The 26,853-nt window shown below is 42.7% G+C and overlaps 1 protein-coding gene across 4 annotated transcripts; it reads left to right on the forward strand.

Annotated features, from left to right (window-relative positions):
• Positions 1–510: 510 nt before the first annotated feature.
• Positions 511–26,562, forward strand: eps8a (EGFR pathway substrate 8a, signaling adaptor). 4 transcript variants are annotated; one of them, XM_076160068.1, is made up of 23 exons: positions 511–781; positions 2,465–2,528; positions 2,895–3,035; positions 12,463–12,552; positions 13,949–14,016; positions 17,132–17,199; positions 17,487–17,648; positions 19,513–19,662; positions 19,741–19,823; positions 19,933–20,069; positions 20,170–20,243; positions 20,431–20,557; positions 20,706–20,794; positions 20,882–20,956; positions 21,035–21,183; positions 21,294–21,477; positions 21,682–21,809; positions 22,235–22,337; positions 22,460–22,600; positions 23,424–23,688; positions 23,769–23,952; positions 24,036–24,168; positions 25,413–26,562. In XM_076160068.1, exons 4-23 carry the CDS (start codon positions 12,488–12,490, stop codon positions 25,521–25,523), a joined length of 2,496 nt encoding a protein of 831 aa, XP_076016183.1. In that variant the 5' UTR covers positions 511–781; positions 2,465–2,528; positions 2,895–3,035; positions 12,463–12,487; the 3' UTR covers positions 25,524–26,562. The 4 variants fall into 4 exon arrangements, with proteins under 4 accessions (XP_076016183.1, XP_076016181.1, XP_076016184.1 ...); XM_076160067.1 differs by lacking the exon at positions 2,895–3,035 and having other exon boundaries at positions 514–575; positions 695–781; XM_076160066.1 differs by lacking the exon at positions 2,895–3,035.
• Positions 26,563–26,853: the final 291 nt, after the last annotated feature.

Genomic DNA, 26,853 nt, shown 5'->3' on the forward strand with positions numbered 1-26,853 from the left:
CCCTTTGACCTACCATCAGTATGTTCAAATGGCTGGAAGATTATGTGTCTTAATCATCATGTGAATATAACTTTTTATCAACGTTTATGTTACTCATAGTCTTGAACTGTATCAGCCAAGCTGGGGACAGTTACACTGTAGGTTAGTAAGTTTTGTATGGTTCATTAAATTTGAAGCTTTTCCATATAGTTTATAGTGTATTATATGGCAATGAAGTATTAAACAATGGTTTAACATCAAGGATGGTTTTCTTGATTGTACTGCCTTCTTTCTTGTTTCAAGATACTGAAAGTCAAATATCAATTTCAAAACCCAAATTCCAGACAAAACCCGATAATACTGAGGTCATGTAATATGATTTACTTAGTTACTTAAAAGGTGGTAAGTTTGCAGTCCACTCTTCCGCTTGACCCCTCCCATGGTGCCCCTACCTTGTGAATAACATGCTCTAGCAACGCACCTGCTGGAGTGGGCGGGTCCACTGGAGCGGCTGGACCACCTTCAAGACTGAACTGAGAGAGCCAAACCAAATACGACTACACCAGGATTCCGTCTGCTGCTTAATTCAAATGCAGGTGTAGTTTGTAGCGAGCAGCGGCCACCTGCGAGTTTTACCCAGAGAAAAACTTCAAACGAGCTTTAAAACCTGAAAAGAGCACAGTTTGCGGGATTTGTTGTGTTTATTTCTTCATAGATAAAACTGGAGAGACGGATATCAACGTTAATTCCTGCCATGTTGTGCTAATGGTGCGGAATTAATTCATGAAGCCCACACCTGCTGGTAAGCCTCTTTAATTAGCTAAAACCCCAGTTAACATTATATCATCATATAAACACGCGTTGCCTGCCATTTGCGTGTTTTATTAAGTCGTATGATATGTGCGAAAACGTTCATTAGCCACTGTTTGACAGCGTGAGTATCGCAAGATGGACTTTAAAGTCAAAATCTTGATGGAATTGGGTGAGAAATTAAGGTCTTCATGCTGTAAGCCGCTATCGCCAGACTCCATAGGAAATGCCAATTTCAGGTAGTTTGAGTGTTTTTCCGACCAAGATACATGAAGTTTTACCAAACGCAAGACATTTGAAGAATCCGCAGAATCTATTATTTCATTCGGCATTTATAGATAAAACCGATCAGCTCCTATATTGATTGAATTTAATGTTTTGATACCATATCTGTGCAATACCTTCTTGTCGTTGCACCACATTGGGTGCGACTAGCAGTGCGAAATAGTTGTAAAAGTTGAAGTTTTATTGTTAATAATGCCATAACAGTTGATTTCTTACATGCCGAAATAACCAAATACGCCCATTAAACACACACACATTTAAACCCGTGTATGTGTGTACCCCAGTAAGCATGGTGGCATCAAATTGGTCAAATATCGAACGCAATTCGGCACATTGTGTCCAAATGAAGGTAAAGGTAGAGCTGCATAGCGCTACGTTTTCCATATTTAACTGACAGTTTTATCACAGAATGATCAGTAATTTCGTCATTAAAATACCAAAAATAAGCGAACACTGCGGCTAGACGGTAGCCCGGGCTAGCGGGCAGCTTCAACAGGCTCTCCCCGTGTCCCCGTTAGTTCCGGCGGCTTGGCGTGCGGAGCTGCCGCGGCCCTTTTGTTTGGCTTGCCCTGAATGGAGCTCGGTTGCCAGGGATGATAAAGATAGCATGGCTCGGTATTGTTGTAGCCGGGGTGAGCGGGAGGTCTCCTCCGCGGTTTGATTATATCACCGACTCGTTATCGTCTCGTTTATGTTAAAAACAATCGATTTCCTGTAATCTTTTGCTGTTTTTAATCCTTTACGCGGCACCGCCTCACTTGATTCTCCATGTCTGTGAGTAAAAAGGCGTGTAGCTCTTACTGAATTTGAGTTTTCTCTCATTTCAATGCACGTTTATCAATGTTGAACGTGAGAAATCCCAGTGAATGGCTGTATTTTCCAGAGAATAAGGTGTTAATGTTATTAATAGGAGGCTCATGAGTTCCTCCTTCCTGTGACCTCTCCAGGTAATTGGTGTTATGAGCAGTTCAGGGCTCTGGAGAGGTCACCCTTCATGTTATATGTTCAACATTTATCTTCACCTGGTCTCAGTTTATGCTTTTCATGTAATCATCAGTTTGAACATTATATTGCATCAGTGATACACCTGAGCAATGCTGATGTTTGCTCAAAATGAATAAACCTGGCAGGTCATTTGTCAACAGCTGTGAAGGTATTTCTACAAACCATGGAAACCATCAGCCTGGTGATAAAAATAATGGTTATGATGATTTGATGTACAGTAAATCCAAATTGTAATCTGTTTTCACAAAGACTCAGACAAAGCTACATCCTGATCCCAGACTGAAGTGACATTTTGGCCTCTATGTGCCCCCATCTCAGATTTCCACATGCGTGTGTCGCCCTAGAACTGATTCATATTTGTTCTGCTGTTGTGATTGGCTCTAAGGTCAGAATCCATGCACACATGCCAGGGCATGTAACTCTCCTCCCCAGCTGTGGACCCAAAACAAGTAAGTGATTGGTGAATCGCTACCATGTAACACTTGTTTCTCAGTCTTGCATGGATATGGCCACAAAGTCGTAAATTCAGGCTACATAACCCGATCCAGCAGAGGAAGGTCAGTCCTTCAGAATACTGAATCAGAATCTTCACCTGCAATGGAATGATGATGTCTGACTTTCCAAACCAAGAACCTGAACACAATGGTTGGTACAAGGAATGGAGACAAATGTGAAATGGGTCAAAACAAGACTTTTCCCCAGTAATTTGACTCTGAACACTTTGAGCTGAGCATTTTGTAATCTTAAGTGTATTCTAAGGATTTCCCTCATTTGAACACTTTTAAAGCTTTCAGTGCAGTTTTTTCTGTTTGCAGCAGATAAAAAGAGGCCAAAGTCCACAGCTGTTTTCTGTTGGGACCTCAGTGCTCCATGGGAACCTTCGCTCCAGTCTTTATCCAGGGGTCGAGGGAGACTATTTCTAGATGTTCCCAGCCCAGTTTATCTGGGGTTTTTCAGTAAGGATAACATCAGAAATGTGGATCAACTCTGTGTTCTAATTTAATTTCCTCATAGTTTTTACTGTGAAATCTAATTACCTTTCGCCTCTGGTGTGTAAATGACCTTGATGGTTGACAACAGGCCCAGTTTGTCTCTGATGTAATCATCATTTGAACACGTTTTGCTTTTACGCCCATAATCGAGATTGGAGATCATGTTTTTTCCAAAAGTCAACAGAAAACCATTTTTAAAACAATCACCCCTTGTGGTGATTGAAATGTTCTCAGCCTGATGCATAAGTAAACAAGTAATAATGACATTGAAGATAAGAAACCGCCCTACTCAACTGATAAGCCTCCCTTTAGTCAGTTGATTTTCTTTCTTGAAAGCATTTCAAGATGTTTGGCCATTGTGACAGCAGTACACACAGGAGCAGAGGATTCTGGGTATTAGCAGGGGAATAGCTAAGCTTAGCCAGAGTTTACACAGTGAACAGATGGTGTCAGGAAGAGTTGGTTGCAGAGTATAGCTGTCGTTTTAATACAAGCTGTCTTCTAGAGAAAGCTTCACCCTAAGCTCACTGCTGCTCTGCTTTAAAGCTGCCCTCGGAGATTGCAACTTAACTGTCTGAATCTGAACCTGACCAGTTAATATAGTACAACCTTCATCATGGCATTAAGTACATGTGAGGAGTCTCTAAAGTACCAATGTGTCTCCTTGGAGCTCATCGTTTGTCTGACTCAGCAGTGTAACTGAAGCTACCTGTGGTCTTGTGGAGGAACCCGTCTAGAATTATGGGATTGAAACCGGAGCTGGAGAAGATCAGTGTGTCAGGAGATTGTCCGGAGTCCTGTTACACACTGAAAACACTCGAGGGTTAACGACGTGTACACTGTTTTTGAGCTCAAGTCCTTGTTGTTGTTACTTCCAGGTCTGTTTAATGCTCCAACCAGAGTTAACTGATCATTCCAAATGGAAACTAATTTGTTCTGGGTATCAGCAATCAGATGCCGGTGTTGTCCATCTGATAGGGTAGCTGTTGTTCCATTACCATTAAAACAGTCTAGACAACCACTTGTGTCATGTTCTGCTTTCTCCTGATATTCCATCCATCATGTGTGCTGTTTACCTTCTCCTCTTAGTGAGAGTTGGAACAGTTCCAAGCATTGGGAGGGAAGCAGTTAGAAAGCTGCACAGAGGACGATATTCTGTCCCCATCCCAGTCCTGCCCAACACCACACTCACCACACAGCTGCTAAAAATGTAATCAAAATATCATATCATTGAGGGTTTTTAGTAATCTTTGTAATCATAACGATGGTGATTGACAGGTGATGTTAGGATCTAATACAAGAATCTAACAATGAGTTTCATATCATCTGAGGAAACCAGACATTCATGGTTACTATGAGACATTGTGTTCAGATTTCCTTTTCTGGCGTGCATGTTGGTGTTTAGATTAGAAGAACAACACGTCCATAAAAGGCATCACAGTCTCTGTTTTAGTGAAAATGTATTTCAGTGTGGAAACCCTGTGTGCTAACTTCCACTTGATACGTTGTGGACATTTATGTCCTGGTAGCTGCGTACCAGTGGTTGTGACTGCTGATGTTCTCCTGCTGTGTTCGGGGTCACATGGTTCTGCATGTCAGGGGTTCAAATGGCTTAGTGTCATTTTAATAATGTTAACCACTCCTAATCCTCTGCTGTTGAAATAAGAACTTGAAGGTACGGGTACTGTATGTTGCTTCTTGATGTTGCCTCCCTATGTGTGTGTGTGTGCGTGACCTACAGTGTGTTTTATTTAGGAGCTTTCTCCTTATCACACCTGGCCTCATTGTTGTTTTCTCCTCTAATCCCTTTGCCGTGGCTTTTGTATTGTGGGCTGTGGTCAGACCTCCTCTTTGTTTTAAGGAACAGACTGATAATCTCCTCCATCACGCAGCTAAATGCATCGCTGAGTGGAAAATGCATTGCTTTCAGCTGGACGGAAAGAACCGATCGATACTAACTGAATCGTCAGGTTCCCCTGTTGAAATGCTTTTTATTATGTCGGAGAAACAGACTCCTGTCGTTGACATTTAGAAAAGTGGTCAGAAATTGAGTTGCATGGTGAAAATGAAAAGATTAGGACGTTTATGGCTTTGTCATATTATCTGTCATCTATTTAAATTAAATGATATGGGGATAAACTCTACCCATTGCAAACAATTTCCAGATAACTGTAATTTGCATTTAACTGAAAAGTTACTGCAGAGATTCCCGGGAATCCGTATACAGCTTTGAATTGTGCAACGTTATTACACAATAAAGCTCAAGGAAATTTTTAGTTGACTACTTTAGTTAACCATTTATCATATGTTGGTACTGCTACATCCTCTCCAGTTGTAATAAATAGATTTGCTCCAATCACACTTTGAACGCCCCGGTTTCAGTAGTAGTAGCTTTCTTGTTTGAAGAGAGAGAAAGTTGTTGATCTTTGTGCGAGCAGATGGTGTAAATCAGTGTGATTCAGGAGCTTTAAGAATCTGAAGTGATATCAACCACAGTCGCTTAGAAAGCCTCCATCAGGGCAAAGAGCATCAGCGGGTGGAGTCGACTTAGATGCTTCACACAGAAACAAATTAAAAACTCATTTAACAGCTGACGAGCTGAGAACAGTGGAGGGGGGAGGTGCAAAAGGACATAATAGATACATCACTACATACAGATACAGTACTTTACCCGTCATCAGTTGTGTGTTCGTTTTTCCAGTGTGCTGACGGGATTATCGCTCGTATCGTCTTTATTAGAATTGGTTTGTCAGTCTATTAAAATGGGAAGGAGAGCAGACAGATTATCTACAGTTCTGTTGTAACCTTTTCAATGTTTCATGTTTCTGAAGTGACGCGATGGATCACCTGCACTGAGTTTATGTCCACTGTGTGGAATTTAAGCAGGATGAATGACCCTCAGGGGTACGGTAAGAACTACTGCCACATCAGTGCGACGTTTAGGTGCCAGTTTTTGCAGTCTCTTTATTCTTCAGCGGCCGGAGAGTTTGGCTGATATATGGGGATTTAAAGATAGAAACTGTAGCTGCTGGCTGAACCGCTGGTAAATGATCAATAACTCCTCATAGCCTACCACAGACTCCATTGTTTCCAAAAGTTGTGAGGGAGGTAAAAAATCTATTGCACCTTTAAGCTTCAGTTCAGGAAAATGTTTGAGGTTGGGAATGATGGCAGTTTAGTTACCTCCACCAAGCAGGTTATGGCTTTGTATGTGTGTGTAAGGTATGAAAAGCTGATCTACGGTTCATTGTGGACTAAAGATCTGGCCTGGTAGTTTCCCTGTGGCTCCAGTTAAACATATATTTGTATTTTATGTAAAGATAATGAGATAATATTGGCAGATCCAACTATCATGTTGGTATTTGGTGCAGCAGAAGGGGTGTGTGTGTGTGTGTGTGTGTGTGTGTGTGTGTGTGTGTGTGTGTGTGTGTGTGTGTGTGTGTGTGTGTGTGTGTGTGTGTGTGTGTGTGTGTGTGTGTGTGTGTGTGTGTGTGTGTGTGTGTGTGTGTGTGTGTGTGTGTGTGTGTGTGTGTGTGTGTGTGTGTGTGTGTGTGTGTGTGTGTGTGTGTGTGTGTGTGTGTGTGTGTGTGTGTGTGTGTGTGTGTGTGTGAGAGTGTCCATGAACCAGCGGAGGTAAAGGAGTTGCTGCTCCACTGGCCTGGATCCTGTTGGTGAATAACAGCAGACCGATGGATGCACAGCCTGCTCTCCTTCTATCCGCCTGTGTGCAGCTTATCGGTGCATGATCATTACATCAACACCAGCACAGCAAACCAACAGGACAGCAACAGATTCCAAAATCCAGTTTAGGAGAAATATCAAATTAAAAAAATGTTTATTAAAATGAAGAAACACAAGAAGCCTGCTTCGTACACTGTTATGGGAAACACTGAAGTCCATCAATGTACACTGCGTTTAAAGACTGCGGTCTTTACTGGCCTAACTGTTACATCCCAGAATCCTTTATTGAGGAGGAGGATGAAGGTCGGGATTAGGTGTGTGTGTGTGTGTGTATGTTCTCTCCACAAGTAAATCTTCTTACAAATCCTCTTTACTTTCATCGTGGGACAGTAGAGGAGGAGACATCCATTCTTTGAGTTTCACCTCCGTCTTCCCAAGCTGAGGCGTCTGTGGTTTTGCCAGGCTAAGCACAGGTACAACTTGATGTTTGGATCTGTTTTCAGGAAGATGGTTTCAACAAATAATGCCCCCCACAGGTGGAACAGCAGCTAAAATGAGGTTGCACTTCTTTTTTGGTTAGTCATTTACAGCTTGTTTGGGCAGTGGTTACCCTTTAACTGCTATTTTTAATCTGACCGGTTTTCATTTAATGGCGGTCAGCATGATTTTTAGTGGAATGACCGAATGGCAATCGGCCTCTGCTCAGTGAGGAAAAGGGCATTAAGGAAGGCAGTTGTTTGTCTTTTCATTATTCTTTGCCTTTATTTGTCCGGTGTATACACAATAAATGACCTTTAACATAGTTATGAACACGCATGGAAAAGTCCCTAATTTGTCCTGTCAGTCATGCTGTACAAACTGTGTTCATCTTGTAACATGGCAACAAACAGTCCCTGGATCACTTTATTTGCACTTTGAATGACATCACATGATTACATCACATTTCTCCAGTTGGCCTTATCTTATACATGGACTGAACAGTTGTATAAGTGTTAAATAAGGATTGTTGGCACACTGACACATACACATACTCTCACTGCGATGTATGTGAAATCGGCACTGCGCAGGATCTAATGGGGCTGGGTCTCCACTGCAGATAGTGGGGTTTGTGTTGCCATGGAAACATCACAGAGCTCCTCGGTGAGCTTGTGTGCTGTGTCGTCACCTGTCCTATTCTTGAGGAATACACACAAACATATAATCATTCATTCAAACCCCTCATTGTTACGAATGGCCGAGCCCTGATGTCTACCGGTGAAAACTTTAAATGTTTAACTGTTTGTTTCCATAGCAACTGGGTAAGTAGGAACTACAGTATGTGGTTTCTCCAGTGAGTTCCTTGTTTGCAACGCTCCAGTATTGTGAGAAACCCCTCCCGGCTCATTTCGTCCACTCCTGTCCTTTTTAGGCTGAGGCTAGGCTGTAGGGTGACGAATGGTGACATCATCAGGACTGAGGGTGGGCAGAGAGCTCAATTTACATGAGTACCTTAATGGGCGAGATTAGAGGACAAAAGCCTGCCAGCAGCTAATAACCAAGCTTTTGTCCACACGGACACGGCAGAGCGATAGGCAACCTTCCTCCAGGTGCTTGACCTGATAAGTCCTACGGTGCCTCCATTTATAGGATCGACCATGAGAGGTCTTGGCCCATTTTATTGTTTGTGACCGCATAAGTCAAGTCTGAGCTCTTGAATGAAGACTAGTAAGATCTTCTCTGCAGCAACGTGTTGTTCTTGGATACCAGGACATGCATGAGTCAATATTTGTGTGGACGTTCATGGTCCCCATAAGATGAACCCCTGCTTTATCTTTAGGGCCACCATCAGGCTAGAATTATGGTTTTTGGTGTGACACTGGTAAATATTTGAAGGCATTAGGATTCTAGTTGCTGTGTAAAGCTGTGACTCCCTGTGGTGTGTGAGCAGTTGATGCCATATAGGGTGTGTGTGTGTCCCACATAGTGACAACACAGCAGGTTGTTCATGCATCATTCATTATTAGTCTGGCAGCAGGTTCACAGGTGTTGTTGTGGTCATTCTGCTCCCAGCTTCAGCTCATCATCGTCTTCCTTTCCTTCACTCACTGCACTTCAGGATGTTTTGTGATGTGTGTCTTTTTGGATAGATGTTAAAGATGCAGATTAATCTTGCTTTAATACATCACACCACTGATGTCTCAGTCTGGCCCTGATTTACTGTTTAGACGCTTTGAGTTTTTTCTGGGTGTTGTCAGATTTCCTGGACATCTTTCTGCTTTCCATTCCACTACACTCCACCGGTCTTCCCACTGTGCACTGATTGGACACATTGTGGGTATGGAACAGTAAATTATGCATAAACTGAAGCTTAGTTAGACATTAGATATTTGGCATACGTAAATACTTTTTTGTCTGCTACTTGGTCCACAAAATCAAATGCTCATAAACGAGTAGTAATTTTGTACCAAGACGAGTGAAATTTGTCAGATATGCAAGACGGTAGGCACCAGCAGTATTGATACTCTAGCATTATATTGATACGGTATGATAAAATGGATGCCACCCAGGCTTGGTAACACAAATATATCAGTGATTTGGTTGGCTGATACATGATCCAGTGTGTGGCTGCTGTAGAAAGTGCTGGATGTGTTCTGAGTGATTCGATGAGCCACAGTCAGCTGCCTGCCATTTCCTGCTGGCAGAGGTCCTGCAGCGTCTCTTTGATACCCGTGGAGACGAGCTGGCACGCCTCTCACCTATGTGTCACGCTTCCTGTCGGTTCGACCCGAGAGTCGGAAGATGGGCAGAGCCAAAGAAAGGTCAGGCAATGTGTGACCTCAATTAGTCTGGCCACAAGAAACCGCCATCATCCGCACAAACCAGCCTCGTCTGCACTCACCAGCCTCGCAGGAAATGGAGACAATAATGTCTCTGTTTTCTAATTGATTAATCGTAATTTAATTTAGTAAGAAAATGTTATTCGGTGATGTGGTCCTGTATTATATGTTAGGGTTAGGGTTTCCAGACAGCTACAGTTGTAGATGATTGGATACTGTGTGTATGTGACAGAAATACATTGCATTATATTATAACAGCGCTACACTGTATCAGTTGTTTTTGTTCATTTATCATTTGTTTATTTGTTATATATATTTGTTATGTTCTAATGAAGAAAGTTGCAGCTTGAAGATTAACATTTTCAGTACATATTAAGTTTTGAAATAGTATCACTGTTCTCCTTTCCCATCTGGCAGCATTTCTACAGACAGTTATCTGTTCTCTTCTGGGAGTGGCCGTATGGTGTCTATATGTTCCCTGATGCTGTGCTACAGTGTCTCGGTAATAAACGCAGACCAGCCCATCATCGGGACGGTTGTTTACCTGTTAGCATAAGCTCCTTATCGAGTTCACCCTCTAGTCTAGTGCTTCTGCTCGCACGGCTGATATGTTGGCACTACAGGATTTGCGTGTACAGTAAAAGTGCCTGCAGTGTTGTACACAGATGGTGAGTTGCTCAGACTGGGTCGGGCCTCTTAGACCTTGGACTTAGATAAGTGCGGATGGTCTTGATGGCCCACGTCAAGTTTTGGTACTTGTCATTCAACTCAAACTCCTACATGTACATATGAAGGGAAATTATAGAAAGCACATTCTTGGGGACACATTCTACAATATGGCCATAAAAAAGAACTAATGACATGTAGAATAAACAGTTTGAAGTTTGTTTTCCTTCTGCAAGTGTTGCTGGTCTGAATGTTCCACTGCAGCTGCTGTAAACCTGGCATCAGTCCATCAGCTGCCCTATAAGAGCCTATCAAAGCCTTCACACACAATTCAGCTGTGACCTCATGAAAATTCCAGTTTCTTGGATACCCGAGGGCTTGAAAATGCCATCAAGGCAGACAAAAAGAAACTCCAGTAACGGTTCAATGATGGCATGTCCTTAACAGAGGGCAAAATTCTGATTTCCCTTCTGCTGTCTTTCATCCTATTCTGAGCGACAGTTACTGTTTTATGGGTTAAGGCTTTTGTTTATCTTGTTGGTGCACCAATAGGAGCATTTTACAGATTTCTGATATGACTGAAATGATCATTTCTATGTTTCACTTTGCCTCTGTCATAAATCTATAAAAAAGTATTATTGGACAGAAATGTACCTCGAGTTGAAGGCGTAGATATTCATCAAACTTTTTTTCAAACCACTTTCTACACAGTTGTGCTGGCCCTGGCTTTATTTGCTTAATCCGCGTGGCTGTAAAATTGAAATCATGATAACGTCATCTAATGTGTTTTCACCACAAGCCCGAAAAACCCTGCAGTGTTTGTTTTCCACTGTCGGACTACGTTAACCTGTGTGCAGAAAATGTATTGAGTTTCAGATTGTCTATTGAAATATTGCATCCAATTCTGTCCCGATGACTTCATTTGAGACAAATTGCTCAATGTTTAAATAACTCAAACTTTAAATGATATAATTTTCTTCTTGGCGCCTGTGGATCCCTTGAGGTTTCCATTCATGCTGGATAATTGTGAAGTTGCCCTGTCATTACACCGTGCTGCAGGTCTGTTGTTATGGCGACACGAGTCCAACATGGCGGTCCAATTACTCCCACTTGAATGAAACGCTGAGGGAGATGAAAAATGCAGCTGTGGGAAAAGTAATCACGTCGCCTCACTGTACATACGGCAACTCTATGTGAGCAGCCGTGTCATTACCTACACAACACACACACACACATGCTGCTGTTACTCGGGCTCCTCATGAATCACCCCTGGGACTCTTTTGTGCTGAAACCCTTTCATTTCATTCCACTTTCATTTCTTGTGACATTTTCCTCGCAGTGTATAGGAAGACTTTAATGATGTGTTAATGAGTATAAAAGGTGGCAATGTTCCTTTTCTTATCACAAAGAAAGAAAACTCCCTGTCTGCTTTGATAAGATGGAGGAGTGGTGGGATTTTTACAATCATGCAGGAACTTTGCGTGCAGCTGAGTGGTTTTGTTTTGGACCCTCTTGGTTTCCACTTCAGGTTTTAAGTCACGCTTTACTGGAGAGAGGGAAAGAGTACTGGGTGCAATGGAATGTGTACAAGCCTCTCACATTATTCTTGCTGTCCTTATTTAACCCTTAACAGAATTAATTTAATGGCACTTAGAGTAAATAGTTTTGTGTATTCAAGCTTTATTTAGCACACTCGGGCCTGTGTAAAATGATTCTGCTGTTACCATGTCCCATTTCAGGAGACGGGGTAAGTTAGGTCCACGAATACATCATAAAGTGTCAAATAAGGCTGTGCCGCCTCAAATACCTCCAAATATGGAAATGTATTCTCTTTTTCTTGAATCTCCCTGAGGTGTTCAGATATAATTTTGGGCTCTGAGACTTGGTGGTGTAGCATTTACATTTTATACACTAAAAGGTGAATAGATAATCATCAGTTGTGACTGTGCTGAAATGCGTTTAGTTTAAGTCCATTGTACAAGGTAGAGACTTATGGTGCAAACACTTTCCTTTTGTTTTCTGTAACTACATGACTATTTAGCAGTTTGTAGAGTTTTTATTACGTTAATTTGTTGTCATGGAGAGTGACCTTTTTAATCATGTTTCTTGCTTTCTGATGATGTCAACACTCTTTGTAACGAGGTGTATGGTACAGAAAATCATTAGTTACTGTATCAGTTCAAGTGTGTAAATGCATCTTAAACTGATATATCCCTGTCTGTTCCCAGCTGACTGTGCACTGTGACGCTGAGGATGAACGGCTATGGAGCCCCCACACAGGCCTCTGGCATGTTTGGCTCTTACAACTCTCAGCTGAAGTGAGTCCCCAACCTCACACTCAATCCACCACAGATACAGTTTAAAGGAGACTTTCTGGGTTGTTTTTTTTGTAGCCCATTTGCCATTACAGCATTGTTTATACCCCATCTTAAATGTTCCAAACACAATTGAGCAAACTTGAGCCTCATAATTTTGCCCAATTGAGTCCCATTTATTTTGTCCGGGAGCTTCTGAAGCAAAATAAGTTTGCTCCTAAAACGCACCAGCCAGCGCTGGACCAGATAGGATGAAAGTGCTCACTGTAGCTGCTGGGCTGTCGACATGGCAGAAAAATTGCAACAGAAAATTGCAGGGACTTTGATTTGATTGTGATTGGTCATTTATGTAACAGCCCAGTTTAGTCAGTCGAAGATTTGAGAACTTGTTAAGAAAAGCATGAAATATTTGATTCCTGTGAACCGTTCTCGAGTTCAGCCCAACAACGTAGGGGAATCGACAAAGAGCACAATGTGGACTGAAGTTATGTTTACTTCTTATTGTTCACATACAATTACTGTAATTCCTGGGGTGTAATTCTGTCTGTATACAGAATATTTCTTTGTTGACAGCCTCAGTCCAATTCTATCTACAATTGACCTGAAAAGACCCATAGACCCTCCTGCTACTAATTGATCCACTTATTTAATCATCTGTTAATTTCCCCAAGTCTGGTTTGGATCTAAACCCAGCTGCTGACACAAACACACAGGCCTCAAGCCGGAAATGTTTGTGCTGTGATTCTGCAGACACTCATGCTTCCTTTATTTACTTCAGGAGTTGGGGTGCTCCTTGCCGGGGTGCTTTCAACAACGTGCTTTACAGACATTCATTATTAATCGTCTTCACGAAGTTGAATAAGCCTGCAAATGTGGGAAAATATCAAGTGTCAAGAAGCTCATTGAGGTGCAGTGACACATGATCGGAAGAGTAGCTGATGAGCGGCAGCCTTCTGTCGCTTAACATGTCGGGTTAACAGGCAGCATCATGTCCTCTCATATTCACACCAGGAATACTCACTGTGTACTCAATACTCTGACTAATTGTCTCTGCCGTCATTAAAGGCAAAAGTGTGAAGTCTTGTAGAGTATACATGAGGTTTAGTGTGATCGCAATATTGGATGAGTCTACTGACTGAGAAAACTGCGTGCGGAGGCAGCACACTGATTAACATGTTTACTTGCTTTGATAAATCAATCCTAATGGCATAATGTTAGTCTGTGTTCTTATAGTAAGCTTATTTCAGTCGCAATAAGGTGTATACCTGATTGAGTACGTGTCAGTTAACCGTGAGTTTTAAAGAGCAGCTTTTGATATGAAGTGGAGCAGCTCTGGACTTGTGGAAATGCACTCAGTCATTCTTGCAGTAACCTTCATTTCGTTGTCCCTCTCCAACAGTGGCCATGGCTCACATTCTCCTGAGCCCCCCCAAAATAAAGCCAAGTCCAGTGCCAAAGCTCTGTACGGTAAGTTAGTCTTCTTTGTCAAACTGCTCTGGGTAGAGGAGGTTCTTCTCTCTCCTTTCTCTCCCCGTCACCTTATATCACTGTGACCGTCCCTTCAGCACGTGGAAATCTCAAGGCAACGTCCTGAGTTTGGAGTCGGTTGATATCCATTTCGAGCAAAGGGGTGAAGAGGCATATCATGTAGCGTTTGGTTCATGCTTCAGCTGCTGTTCTGTTGCTTTGAGCTTCTTCAGCTGGTTTAGCTTCATCTCCAGCCCACACGTCGGTCTCACCTTGGACCTGAAGATTATCACAAACTCTGGAGCTGCTTCACTAAGTTCTTTAACATGTTCTCACTTGCTGTCAGTCAGGAATGGAAGCTTTGAAGGATTTAGTGTGTTAATTTCTGTGCCTGATAAGGCTGCTGTTTAATAAGCTTTCTCACAGAGGACATTTTGACTTGTCAAACATATTTCTAATGGCTGCATTCCATTTAGGTGTGTCAGTGCCAGTCCTGCTATTGTGCATGCTGGCTCACTTGGTCACTGGTTAAACCCAGTGCTTTTCATGCTATCACAAGTGAAAGTTTCCAAATTATATTACTGGCTACTAATCCTAACCACAATCAGGCCAAAATCTTCACCTATACTAATAAAACCAATCTATTCATCACACCGTCATTTACTCAATGGAGTACATTCTTACTTGCCATAGGTTGAACTTTTCCATTTTTGACACTACACAACGATTGTCTAGCACGATTTTCAGGACAAAATACCTTTATGTAATCGTGACATTTTAAATGTAATTTATTGCAGCATAACCAAGGTTAGAATAAATATCATTAATCAGAGCTTGACTGACAAACAGCATGTTACTGTGACACAAATGTGAATCATGGTTATGCAGAGAACATCACATGCTGAGTTCAGTCAGATGTGACTTCCTCCTCCTGGTGACACCCTACTACAGTTCACTCTGCACCCGTCTCCAGTTTATTGATTGACTGCAGTTGTTTCCCCCCCCACAGACCAATCAGAAAAGCATCAGCGTTTTTTTTATAGCAGGACTCCAGTTGTCTGAGTTGGTAGTTACTGTTGTGTGAACCATTTAGCTCTGCTGCTCCAGTGATTCTGTTTGGAGCACCGAAGCAACACTTTTAGAGTGTGAATAAATGAGGAACAGCATAATGCACAGAAAAACGTTTCGTAACAAGCCTCTTCATCTCGTTTTCCGTTCACGTGCTCACAGGAACAGATGGCGTGTATTTTCTCCGCTCTTCTGCCAAACATAAAAAGAAAAGTAAAAGTGAGCAGACTAAGCTGTGTGTGTGTGTGTTCGTGTGCGTGCTTTCTTTACAGCCTGGTGCTTATTTTAATAGTTTTGGCCACGGGGTGTCAAGCAGATTATAAACCTGTTCATCTTGATGAGAAAACTGATTTAACTACCTTAATACAACAAATAAAGTAATAGATGTAAATGTTTTTAGTCGTGTGGCAGCCAAAACTATGAATGTAGGTGAAAGCCCAGGTTGTAAAAATCAGTTTTCTTTCCTGGTTTGACCATAATGTGGGATTGATTCTGGCTTTGTTATTGAAATGTGATAATCAGTTAACACCACATTATTTCAGAAACACCATAGTCCTTCCACTTGTTTACTATAATCTTCATATTGTTAAACGTGTGAAATTTAAATATTAATATAAGCATAATATTTAAGAGAAACCCATGCATGTGTGTCTGTGAATATAAAGGCTGTAATGTTTGTTTGCCTAAGGCGTTTCCAGTAGCTCTAAGAGATTCCTAAGGTAAACTAATGCACAGTTTCCTACAATTCATCAGGAATATCAAGCCCCAAAATAGTTCATAGTTATTTTTATCTTGGCTGCTAAAAACTATATTCATAATTAAGTTGCAATGATGTGAAAAAGAGAGAATCAGAAAGGCTCCAAGCAGTAAATGATTGACCTTTTCACATTTAACTGGCTAAAATGTCTTGTTTGAGTTCTATTATCAATATGTTCTGCACTAGTTTTTACATTGGGGTTAGGAAGAACATGTATTATAAAGTAAATGAAGTCAATTATGATAAATGATTCACAAAAAGAGGCTCATCATTCATACATGCATAGACATACACAATGAGGGAATATGGAAGGGAATCACTTATTTCTGTGGCCAAGGATATTTCACAGGACAATTCAGACTTAAATTGGTTTCATGGTAATGATAAGTAATTCATCAATCTGATCACGTAGGTCACTTAAATATTTCCAAGGACAGATGGAATCACAGCTTCTTTTCACAAAGTTTTCGTAAGTGCAAAATGTGTCGTCCCTGCAGTTTCCTAAAACCTCCACTGCCACCAACCGAAGCCCTCAACAACCCCTCTGTTAGATTATATGTAGAAGCATCTGTGTGTGTGTGACAGATTTAGCAGACTGTACAGTTTCGACTTAATGTCTTCCAGAGCTAAGCAGATGATGTAGTCATATTTGTTTCAAGTTATTTAGAAAAAGTTCTGAGAATTCACAGCTGTATTTTTAAAGACTATTCTGAGTCACTCCAGAGCCAAGGCTGTGTGTAGTGTGTGTAGTGTGTTGTTCCCTTTGTGTGTTGTGAATTTTTCCCTACTAAATCTACTAATTGTCCTCCATAGAGAAAATGGCTATTTGGTCCCTTCAGGAGTCTTGAACCACCATCAATACTACTAAAAACCGCTGCTCTAAATTTCATTTGGATTTTATTTGTTATTGTTAAGGAGTTGCTATCTAATGAAGTCAAACCTGTACAAACTCTGAGGGACTTCCCTTTGTTTCTCCTATTGCTTCGCCTCAACAAGCTCCACAAAATCAAATCGCAGCAAACCATTTGTAACCCAAACCGCCACACAACTGCCCACAATCCCTCAAACTAACAATTTTATTTTATGGAGCTAATTAAGAGGACGCGTTGATTTGATTCTTGGCACACCTGCTCAGAATTTCAGTCAATTTCATGACATTTTGATGCCATAATTACACCAAAACTCTTAAGATCCTGATGGGACTGAATCATCCTTTAAGATGTCTTTATTATAGGTGCAGCTTAATGCTGTAATTACGATGTTAAACCATCATCATTGCTCTTTGTTCAGAACAAAGAAAACACTACACCAAAAACAGCATCAACAGCCTGACGGACACATCGCAGTACCATGTGGAGGTGAGGGACAGGAAGATGCTGCTATGAGTCAAAGGTTGAATTATTTTTAATCTGCTAATGGTCGAAATTTATCAAGAAGTCAACTGCAAAGACATCCACGCTACATTCTTCACATCAAATGTGTCGTTTTTATACATTATTAATTATTGCAACGTTTGACTCGCCAAATCTTTGAACAGTCAAAGTGTTTGGTCTAAAGGCCATGTTATTCAATATGTCATCATTAGATTCAGTTGATGTGCAGCTCTGATCACATGTTTTTTCATTTATCCACCTGTATCATCCAGCACCTGACCACCTTTGTGCTGGACCGCAAAGATGGTATGATCACAGTGGATGACGGCATCCGAAGGCTCCGTCTGCTGGACGCCAAGGGGAAGGTCTGGACCCAGGAGATGCTGCTGCAGGTTGATGAGAAGGCCGTCAGCCTCATCGACCAGGAGACCAAGGTTAGCATGGACAACAGGCACAGTCAAACAACACTGAAGGGCAAAGCTTTGTTCAGCTGAAGTGAGTCCCGCCTGTTGCGGTCTCTGATTTTAATGGCCGTGAGGAGATGTCAGAATAAAAAGGTTCTTATTGTTTGCAAGACTATTGATGGCTTTTCATTGAGACAAAGGATAGAAGAAGCTTTTGACAAACCACAGTGCGTCAATGAAGCATAGGCTTATTATTTCAACAATGAAAATGGTCTTTTGATCTTTGTTGTTTTGCTGGTATGTTAAACTATGGGCTTTCTTTTCATCTGATTTTCTGTGGATATTCATTGTGCCCAGAAGATGATTCCTGACTTTCCTGATCCCCAGCCCTTTCAGTTGTTACAACCATAGAAACCACCACTAAAGAAACAGCAATCTGATAGTTGGATTGTCATGAAATTTGCTGCATGACTCATGTCGGCCACACCCCAAGCTTTCCTTGGCCACAAGCTTTACACACACAATGTTTCATAATCAAATGTACAGATTTCTGTGATTGCTGAATGATGCATGCTACACGGAAGATGAAACCTTTTGACTTGGAAAAAAACCCACAGAACTCAAATGATTTGCATTGTCTACTTCTCCATGGTTGAAAGTTTAAGTCCCGTTGCCCCACACATGGTCCACACCCAGCATCACTGTATAGGTAACACCCAACAGTGATGTCGTGTCACGGTGTGCCGAACACACCCTCAATACATCCTGACGCATCAGATGACGACTCAAATACCTCAAATATTGTAGTAACAGTGAAAAGACGACTTCCAGCTCATGTATGTTTACCCTTTCATGACCTTTGGCCTTTTGTCTCACCCACTAACATTTAACTCCATTGTTACTTCGGCAACCAGTTGAACTTCAGACTTTGAGTCTCATTTGATGTCTCTTTAATGGTGTTTCCTTGTTCTTCTCATCGGTAACCCCATGGGTGGCTGTGGTAGAACATGTGACCCATAGGTTTGTTCCCTGAGAGAGTCTCTCAGGCAGGAGGTAACCTTGTCGATGCTCCCTGAGAGGTTTAATTCCAGGCAATAAACACAAGCAGTGTACATTAGATAAGCCTCCTACAGTGTCAACAAGGCCATGAGACGAAATAAGAGAGGTGAAGTTTTAATGGTTGCATTCAGGACAATGGTCACAGTACATTACAGTGTTTGTGCAGCATCTTCGTCTTTTCATGTTTATACAAATGAACATTTACGATGTAAATATGCAGATATTCACATCTGACTGTCATTCTGGTTAAACTGGGACGTCGTGTCACATCACTGTTGTTACTGGAGCCTGTCAGCAGGCTGTCTGTTCTCATATCATGGTGGCTATGAGTGACTTGAGTCTTTGTGCTTTAAATTCTGTGAGGTGGTTTGTAAGTTTTAGACATTTTCATCTATAAGAGGAGATATCCAGAATATTTCCATTAAATCCACCTGATTATAGGTTCCCACAGTCTGTCACAGACAGGAATGTACTTGTAAGCAATGTGCACCTCCCATGGTGCCACAGTTTCTTCTCTACAGTGTGGTGTACAAGAGCTTCCCCTTGTGTTTATTATTGGCTATGGCACAAATTACAGAAGTCAAATCTAAAAATATCTTTGGCCTTATTTCATACATATTTTAATTTACATCAGTTAATGTGTTTTTTGTTTTGAACTGTCTGAACCCTCCTGTCTGGTGGCTCGTGAATGCCTCACAACCTGCAAAAACTGAAATCTTAGTTGGTTCTTGGAAATGGAAACCCACTATGTTGCATCAGATTTGAATCCTTCTGACTTAATTATAATTATACCCTTGTGGATTTGGTCCCATCGTGTCTGGTCTTGCCTTTTTAGAACGAGTTGGAGAATTTCCCCATTGCGACCATCCAGCACTGTCAGGCGGTGATGAAAGCCTGCAGCTATGACTCCATCTTGGCTGTGGTGTGCAAAGAATCAGGCCAGAGCAAGCCTGACCTGCACCTCTTCCAGTGTGACGACATTAAGGTGACCTACTCACACAGCACAGGGCGTTTCTCATCTTGATGTGTGTATTGATTATCATATGTGCCTTTTCACCGTCAGGCTAATCTGATCCAGGCTGATATTGACAGTGCCATGATTGATGCCAAAAGCGGCAAAGCGAAAAAGAGGCCCGAGACACTGAAGTAAGGATAAAACACACATTTATTTCCTATCGCACATGAAAGGAACGCACTTCATAACATACTTTATCACGATTAAATCTGATTGGCTGAGCCATTTGTCTGTCTGCAGGATGATCCTGAAGAGTGACGGGATCATCCCCCCGCCTCCCGCTGCTCCCGCTCCCGAGCCCCCACCTGCTGATGATCAGGTGGACGTGAAGAGTCGAGCGGCTGCCTGGTCGGCCTGGACCAGTGAGCAACAGGAATGTGAGTGACATTGCGTAAACTGACAAAGTAGCTTCTCCTTCTTTTTGAAATTCACTGGATTACTACTGATATTTCTAACCTTCCATTTCCCTGCCTGCAGATGAGAAGCAGAGGCAGTATCTGGAGGAGGACGGGCCCGTGGAGATGACGGCGGCCAAGGTTGACCGAGACGTGGTGAGTGTTTCCGTCAGGCGTCTCGTCTATTTGATTTAACTTAATATCTACGCTCACTTTGCTTGATATGCCTTCATTAATTGAGTTTGCAGTGGATATTTAAGGTCCACGGTGATTAAAAGTGTTTAAATCGAACATATCTGTTGATTCTGCTAGGCCTTACAAAAACTTTATCGTTATTTTGAAGCAAATCCTGAACCACATCCTGGACGACATCGAGTTCTTCGTCACCAAACTGCAGAAAGCAGCAGAGGCCTTTAACGAGCTTTCCAAGAGGAAGAAATTGAAAAAGGGCAAAAAGAAAAGTCCAGGAGGTGAGACAAGACAGGAAACATTTTAAAGAAACGATAATATCGGAATTCCCACCTTGAATTGAACAGTTTAAAAAATAAGATTTGAACTGGTTTTCACCCTCAGAGGTTGACATATTGAGTCGTTTCATTTCCCTTCTCTGTCCATCAGAGGGCGTTCTAACGCTACGCTCCAAGCCTCCCGGTGAGAACGACTTTGTCGACTGTTTCCAGAAGTTCAAATTCGCCTTTAATCAGCTGGTAGGACGACTAAGTTGTCAGATTTATTCTTTGCTTTGATGATGACTTTCCTCCCGGTGCTCACAGTGAATTGGTTTGGATCCACAGGGGAAATTAAGGGATCACATCCAGAACCCCAGCGCTGTGGATCTGCTTCACTTCCTCTTCAATCCACTGAAGATGGTCAGTCACTGCGACTTTCACCTGTGAATCTTAGACTTTCACCTTACAAACAAATGACTCTTCTTCTGGGCCCTGAAGGTGATCCAGACCTGTGGCAACGTGGACCTGGCTCGCAGCATCGTCGTCCCTCTGCTCACCAGGGAGGCCATCGAGTTCCTGCACGCCTCGGGAACGGCAGAAGAGAGGCACCTGTGGGTGGCGCTAGGGGAGGGCTGGACCAAGTGCAGGTAGAGCTGATGACAGGGTTGAGACGGGTTAAAGTTAAGCAACTGAGCCTGGTTACATGACATGATGACAATATTCTAAACTAATCCTAAACCGCGACTTCTTCCCTCAGGCTGGAGTGGCCTAAAGATCACTACTTCCCTCCCTGTGTGTTGCGTTTCCGGGACGGTTGGGAGCCTTCACCATTGCCCGCGACGCCTCAGACTCGGGAGCAGGAGCTGAACCAGCTGGCCGAGACTCTGGCTCACGCTGAGATCCACATGCAGGAGGACGTGAAGCAGAGACTGGCACAGGAGGTCAGCCAGTTCAGATTTGTCCCAAAAATAATTCAGTCACTATGGAAAAGCGATTAAGAAAAAATAATTACACATTTGGGTTTAAAAACTGCTTGTGCTATTGAAAAACAAGTGTAGTAACCGTTTGTCTGCTGTCAGTTTTATAAATGAATGCTCAAGTATCTTTGTTGACGCTATAAATTTTTTTTTTCTGTCTTTCATCAGTCGGCTCCACAGACGTTCCCCCCAGCAGACGGGTACGCCCTCAGTAACTCCGCCCACAATCGTGTGAAGCTGGATCAGGATCTGGCCATGGCCGCCTTTAAACATGCCGTCAGCCACAGAGTCGAGCGGTAACTCTCACGTCACTCGGAGAGGTGGCACGCCCTGGAGAACTGCTCCCACTTTCCTGTCACTCAAACTCAGCTTGTTACCGTAGTAATGAATCTTCCTAAAGCTCCTGTGCCTTCCTAATTCTGTTTTTTCATGATCAACATAAATTTCACTACAATGTCTTCACTTCCTGTAACCTTGAATCTGCTCTGCCTTTGAAACTTTTAAACTCTAACATCCCTGAAGAACTTTTGACTTTCACTTTCCTCTTAATTAATGATCTCGGGACACTTCTCCACGGCTGTAAAATTTTACAGAAAATATCTCCCACAGTTATCCTGGTTATATTCTGACATTTTTGTTATTTTTTAATGAAGTATTTTATAGATGTCCTTCTGTACATGTTTGTTTATAATGTGTGTTAAAAACTGGATTGATGTTTCAGAGGTTATGATGGAGGCCAGCCAAAAATGTTTGCCAAATCTAAATACGACTTTGTGGCAAGAAACAACACAGAGCTGTCTGTCCTCAAGGACGAGGTCGTCGAGGTAAATCCACCTCATCATGACTTTCAGCGATCATAATTTATCATAAAGCAGTAATGTGAATGAAATCAACCATGACAAATCAACCAGGTGTAACTCACTGTAACTCTACTTTACTCTTGCAGGTCCTGGACGACAGGAAGCAGTGGTGGAAGGTCCGTAACGGCGGCGGGGCATCCGGCTACGTGCCAAACAACATCCTGGAAATCACCAAATCCTTGGACACGACGGGCAGAGCGGAGCCGGTCTACAGCCACACCATACAGGTGTGTGTGCTGCTCCACCTCCTCGTTCCAAAGCAGAGCCGCTGGGTTTGGACGGTCGTAGTGCTCGTCTCACATTTGTTTTCATTGAATGTTTCACCTTAAACTCTCGTACTCAAATCCTGAGTGTGGTTAATCGCCCTCATTTCCGCTTCATTTGTTCTCCATTTTTTGACAATTAAAGCTTATGATGCCAAGGAAGGAGTTTGAGTTGTTCAAGGTAGGGTGGGGCTCTGTGTGCTCTGTGTCGCCCCCCTCTAGGTGTTTGCTCTGCCGTGGCTCTGGAAAGGAGCGTGTTTGACATCTTATCCAGATTCAGATCAGAAAATTTACTTGGCTTTGGACTTATGGAGCAATGGCAGTTTCCCTCTGCTTTAGGTCTTTGTGCTAAGCTCATCTTTAAATGTTTCATCATCCATCTCATCTCTGTATGGGACAAAGACTAGATTAGTATCATGATATCTCATCTGACTCTGGGTAAAATGGATAGAAAGAATTTCTTAAAACTTCACATAGTTCCCTTAATCTATTATTTTATTTTAGTTAGATAATAGATCATTATCACTGACAAGACCATGTAGAAAATCCTGTTAGAGCAGCTGAAGTACCTTTTTGTAGTAAGTTTGCAGTGCTGTGAAGATAAGACCCTCAGGTGGTATTTCCTCATGATCACTGTGTTTTACCTTTAATTTCATGTGGCAGCAATTACTGGGAGAGCTGAATGAGGTAAAGAAAAAAAGATCTGTAGAACTTGGATGAGTAAGTTGGTTAGTTGTGGGCAGTAAATTGTGTGCAGACGATTCTTAATTTCCCCTTTCTCTCTTAGAAACAAACCACGAGGACAGATTTCATCAGCAGTAAAGCTGTCGCGACACCTGTGCCCGTGACACCTGTGCCCGTGACACCTGTACCTGTGACTCCCATGCCGCCGCCTCCCGCCAGGCTCCCCACACCTCCGCTGCCCCCGCCGGCCGCCGAGCCCGCCAAACCAGCCGCCAGCAGCATGGTCAGCCGCCAGAACAGCACCACGTCCAGTGACAACGGCAGCGTGGCCATGAGGGAACACAACCAGCGCCCCCCTCCTGCCAACCGTGAGTCACAGGAAGCTGCAATTCTCAAGCTTTAATGCTGGAGAATGGTCTAACCTCAACTCTCTGCTGCCCCCCCACAGGTAGGAAATCCAACATGGAGGAGGTGCAGGACGAGCTGATGCACCGGCTGACTCTGGGCCGCAGTGCTCAGAAGAAGTTTCCGGCTCCGTCCCGCGGACCCGGCATGCCGTCCGTCGGCCTCACCTATGACTCGGCCCCTGATGAGGTCAAAGCCTGGTTAGAGGGCAAAGGCTTCAGTCAAGTGTAAGACCCTGATCTGGATCCTTAAAGGTGTGATTCCGGTGATGGTTTTGTTTTTGGATGCTTAGCGTTTGCTCTGGGTGCAGGACCATCACCAGCCTCGGTGTGCTGACAGGAGCTCAGCTGTTCTCCCTCAACAAGGAGGAGCTGAAGACCGTCTGCCCGGACGACGGCGCCCGAGTCTTCAGCCAGGTCACGGTGCAGAAGGCGGCGCTGGAGGTGAGCGTCAGTCATGTGTGATGTAACCACCATGTATTTAAATCTTCATTTTAATATTAATTCATCTGTTCAGGTTGTAGGTTTCCTGTTATGGTGCTTTAATATGTTTACAGTTTTCTGGGCATTGGTGTTGCACTGAAATTTCCCTTTTCACAACTTCTTAAACTTTGTCTTCTTGGATCCTGGTGTATCCATGGTGTGGTGTCCAATAGTGGAACCTGATACCAGTTAAGAATAAACAGTCTGTGGAAACTCCTCAGCCTTGATTTGCTGTTTCCTGTGAGGGATTGTATTGATGTATAAGATCTCTAGTGGCTCTGCAGCGTGCAGAAGGTGATTTCCTCCCCCGACTCTGGAAAGGTCTGGTCTGTGGTGTCTCATTTCCCACCTGCAGGTTTTCTTCTGACCCTCCTTTGATCTTCTGAGTCTATTACCACATTCTTAAAGGTATTGTGTGCACATACGGATGTCCTGGGCTCTATGCTCCTGGCCAGCGTTTCACCAAACTCACTCGGCATGAACCCTGTTTATCCTGCAGCTCAAATGATGCTTTAACCCTTTGAGGTCCACTCTCTCAAAAAATGCCTCGAACTTTGATATACACAAATATTGGCGTGAAACTCTGGCCAGCAGGATGAGCAACACCACAGTGACTCCCTGCTGTTCGGCTCTACATTTAGCTCCTCCTCCCTTGACTCCCTGAATGGATCAACCCCAGGCTATCCACTTTCCTGTTGACCTCTAACCTGATCCTTACATCTGCAACCCTCAGATCCTCAGACTGTAGATATGAAGCTGTAGACGATAATACGCTGGTGACTGTATTGTGTATAGCTTTAATTAGACGTGTCACTATTTAACTAACTAGGAATCCTATGCTTGAGAGCCGTCGTGTCTGTTGGTGTGTAGAAGTAAAATCTGAGCATCTTAAAGAAACTGAGGACTTGCTTGGTAAGAGAACATGCCTCGAATAAAACCAAGGAGGATGAATCGATTGTGAATCTTGGAAAAGAGGAACCTCTAGCATGGAGCAATGTAGAGGTTATTTTTTTGATGAATTAAATTCCATGGTAACAGAAACCTTGGTAGATCTGCTCTTTAGTTTTGCGGCAAAGAAATGCCGGTAGCTTCCTTGCAAGCTTCCTTCCTAACTTTGAAGTCCAACCAGCTGATTTGCTTCTCTGCTCATTCTCTTTTGTGTTTCTCTCTCTCTCCTTCACTCTGTTCTCTTTCTGGCTCTTCAGAGGAGTTCAGGCTCTGAGCTGCAGGAGATCATGAGGAGGCGGCAGGAGAAACTGGCAGCCAGCACCTGTGATTCAGGGGTGGAGTCTTTCGACGAAGGCAGCACCCACTGAGCTCCTACCTGTCACCGGGGTTTGCTTTGTAAAAGCTCTGGCCTGCTTCTTTCTTGTGCCGTTTTCATCCTCAGGCGGCGAGCGATCACATGGATTTTGTGGAGAAAATGCGGCGCAGGCAGGAATGTATGTGCTCATCCCCATAGGAAAAACACACCCAACAAACCTTTGGAGTGTCCAGTATGTGTGACAATACATAGAACTGGGAATGTTCCACCATGTTTGCCTGATGTTCACTTAAGGAGGCGGCGCTTCGTGCTCAGCTAGAAGACTTTTGCCACAACTGAAGGAAAGTGCAAAGCCTCTCAGTATTAATGTTAGAAAGTGGCTGGATGATGCTCAGATGTACAGAAAACAAAAGAAATCAACCAAAAATGGTGAATGACAGCTGAGATTATTCTAGTAGAAAATAGTGTCAGATTGCTAAATATGAACTGTACATTTGTGATTTGTTGTTCTGAGAGTTAAGATATTTCTATTATCTTATTTAATGGCCAGACTGAATGTTTCATACACCTGATGGTAGAAATGATAAAGAGAATAACTAAGGATGTTCCATTAGAATAAAGAGGGAGTAATTTTGTAATAAATTCTATAATGCTAATTTATTAACATCCTAAAAGTTATTTTCAGTAATTTAGAATATTTCAATAAAAAGACAGAATTCCCATGCAACACCTGTTAAATTTGACCTTTTTGCACAATAAGAAATGTATTTAAATGTGTTATCAGCTCTCAAGACAACTGGAGAATCAAAGTTTGTGTTTAGGGTGTGTGATGGAGAAGTGAATACGCAGGTACTGAGTGTTACATGAGGGCTGCTGCTTTATGGGAGCTGGACTGCTTCATTAAATCAATGTAGTGACAAAGAACATGAAACGTCAAGAGTGAAACCTAGTTTTAGGTCTCGTGTATGTGGAGGATTGTCCCCTTGGTGAACTTGCACGTTGAATCCAAACACGATGCTGAGTGAGGGTTCAGCTCAGCCATTTGTAGGAGCTTTGAGGCACAGGAAAGCTGTGTGATCAATATTTAGCCACTAGGGGCCAGAAAAAACGAGACGTACTGCCATCTCATCAAGGCAGTGATGTCACTCCAACTCTGGCAAGAAATAACTCCTGGCTGTATTTCCATGATGCACCTTTCCTTGAATATTATTTATTCTAGTCTAATTTAAAGTTAAATGTTTAAGGGAGTCGTAGTGTAACGTATCAAGTCCTAATGTTGTCACGGAGATGAGCTGTTGACAGATGGGACAATCCACAGTTTAAGTTTTCACATTTCAGGACTTGATGCTCAATTACGAATTTTGTCAGATAGGATGTTTTTG

This window comes from Genypterus blacodes, unplaced genomic scaffold, assembly GCF_046128005.1.
Source record: "Genypterus blacodes isolate CSIRO-AG114 ecotype Tasmania unplaced genomic scaffold, CSIRO-AGI_Gbla_v1 ptg000103l_1, whole genome shotgun sequence".
Classification (NCBI taxonomy): Eukaryota; Metazoa; Chordata; class Actinopteri; order Ophidiiformes; family Ophidiidae; genus Genypterus; species Genypterus blacodes.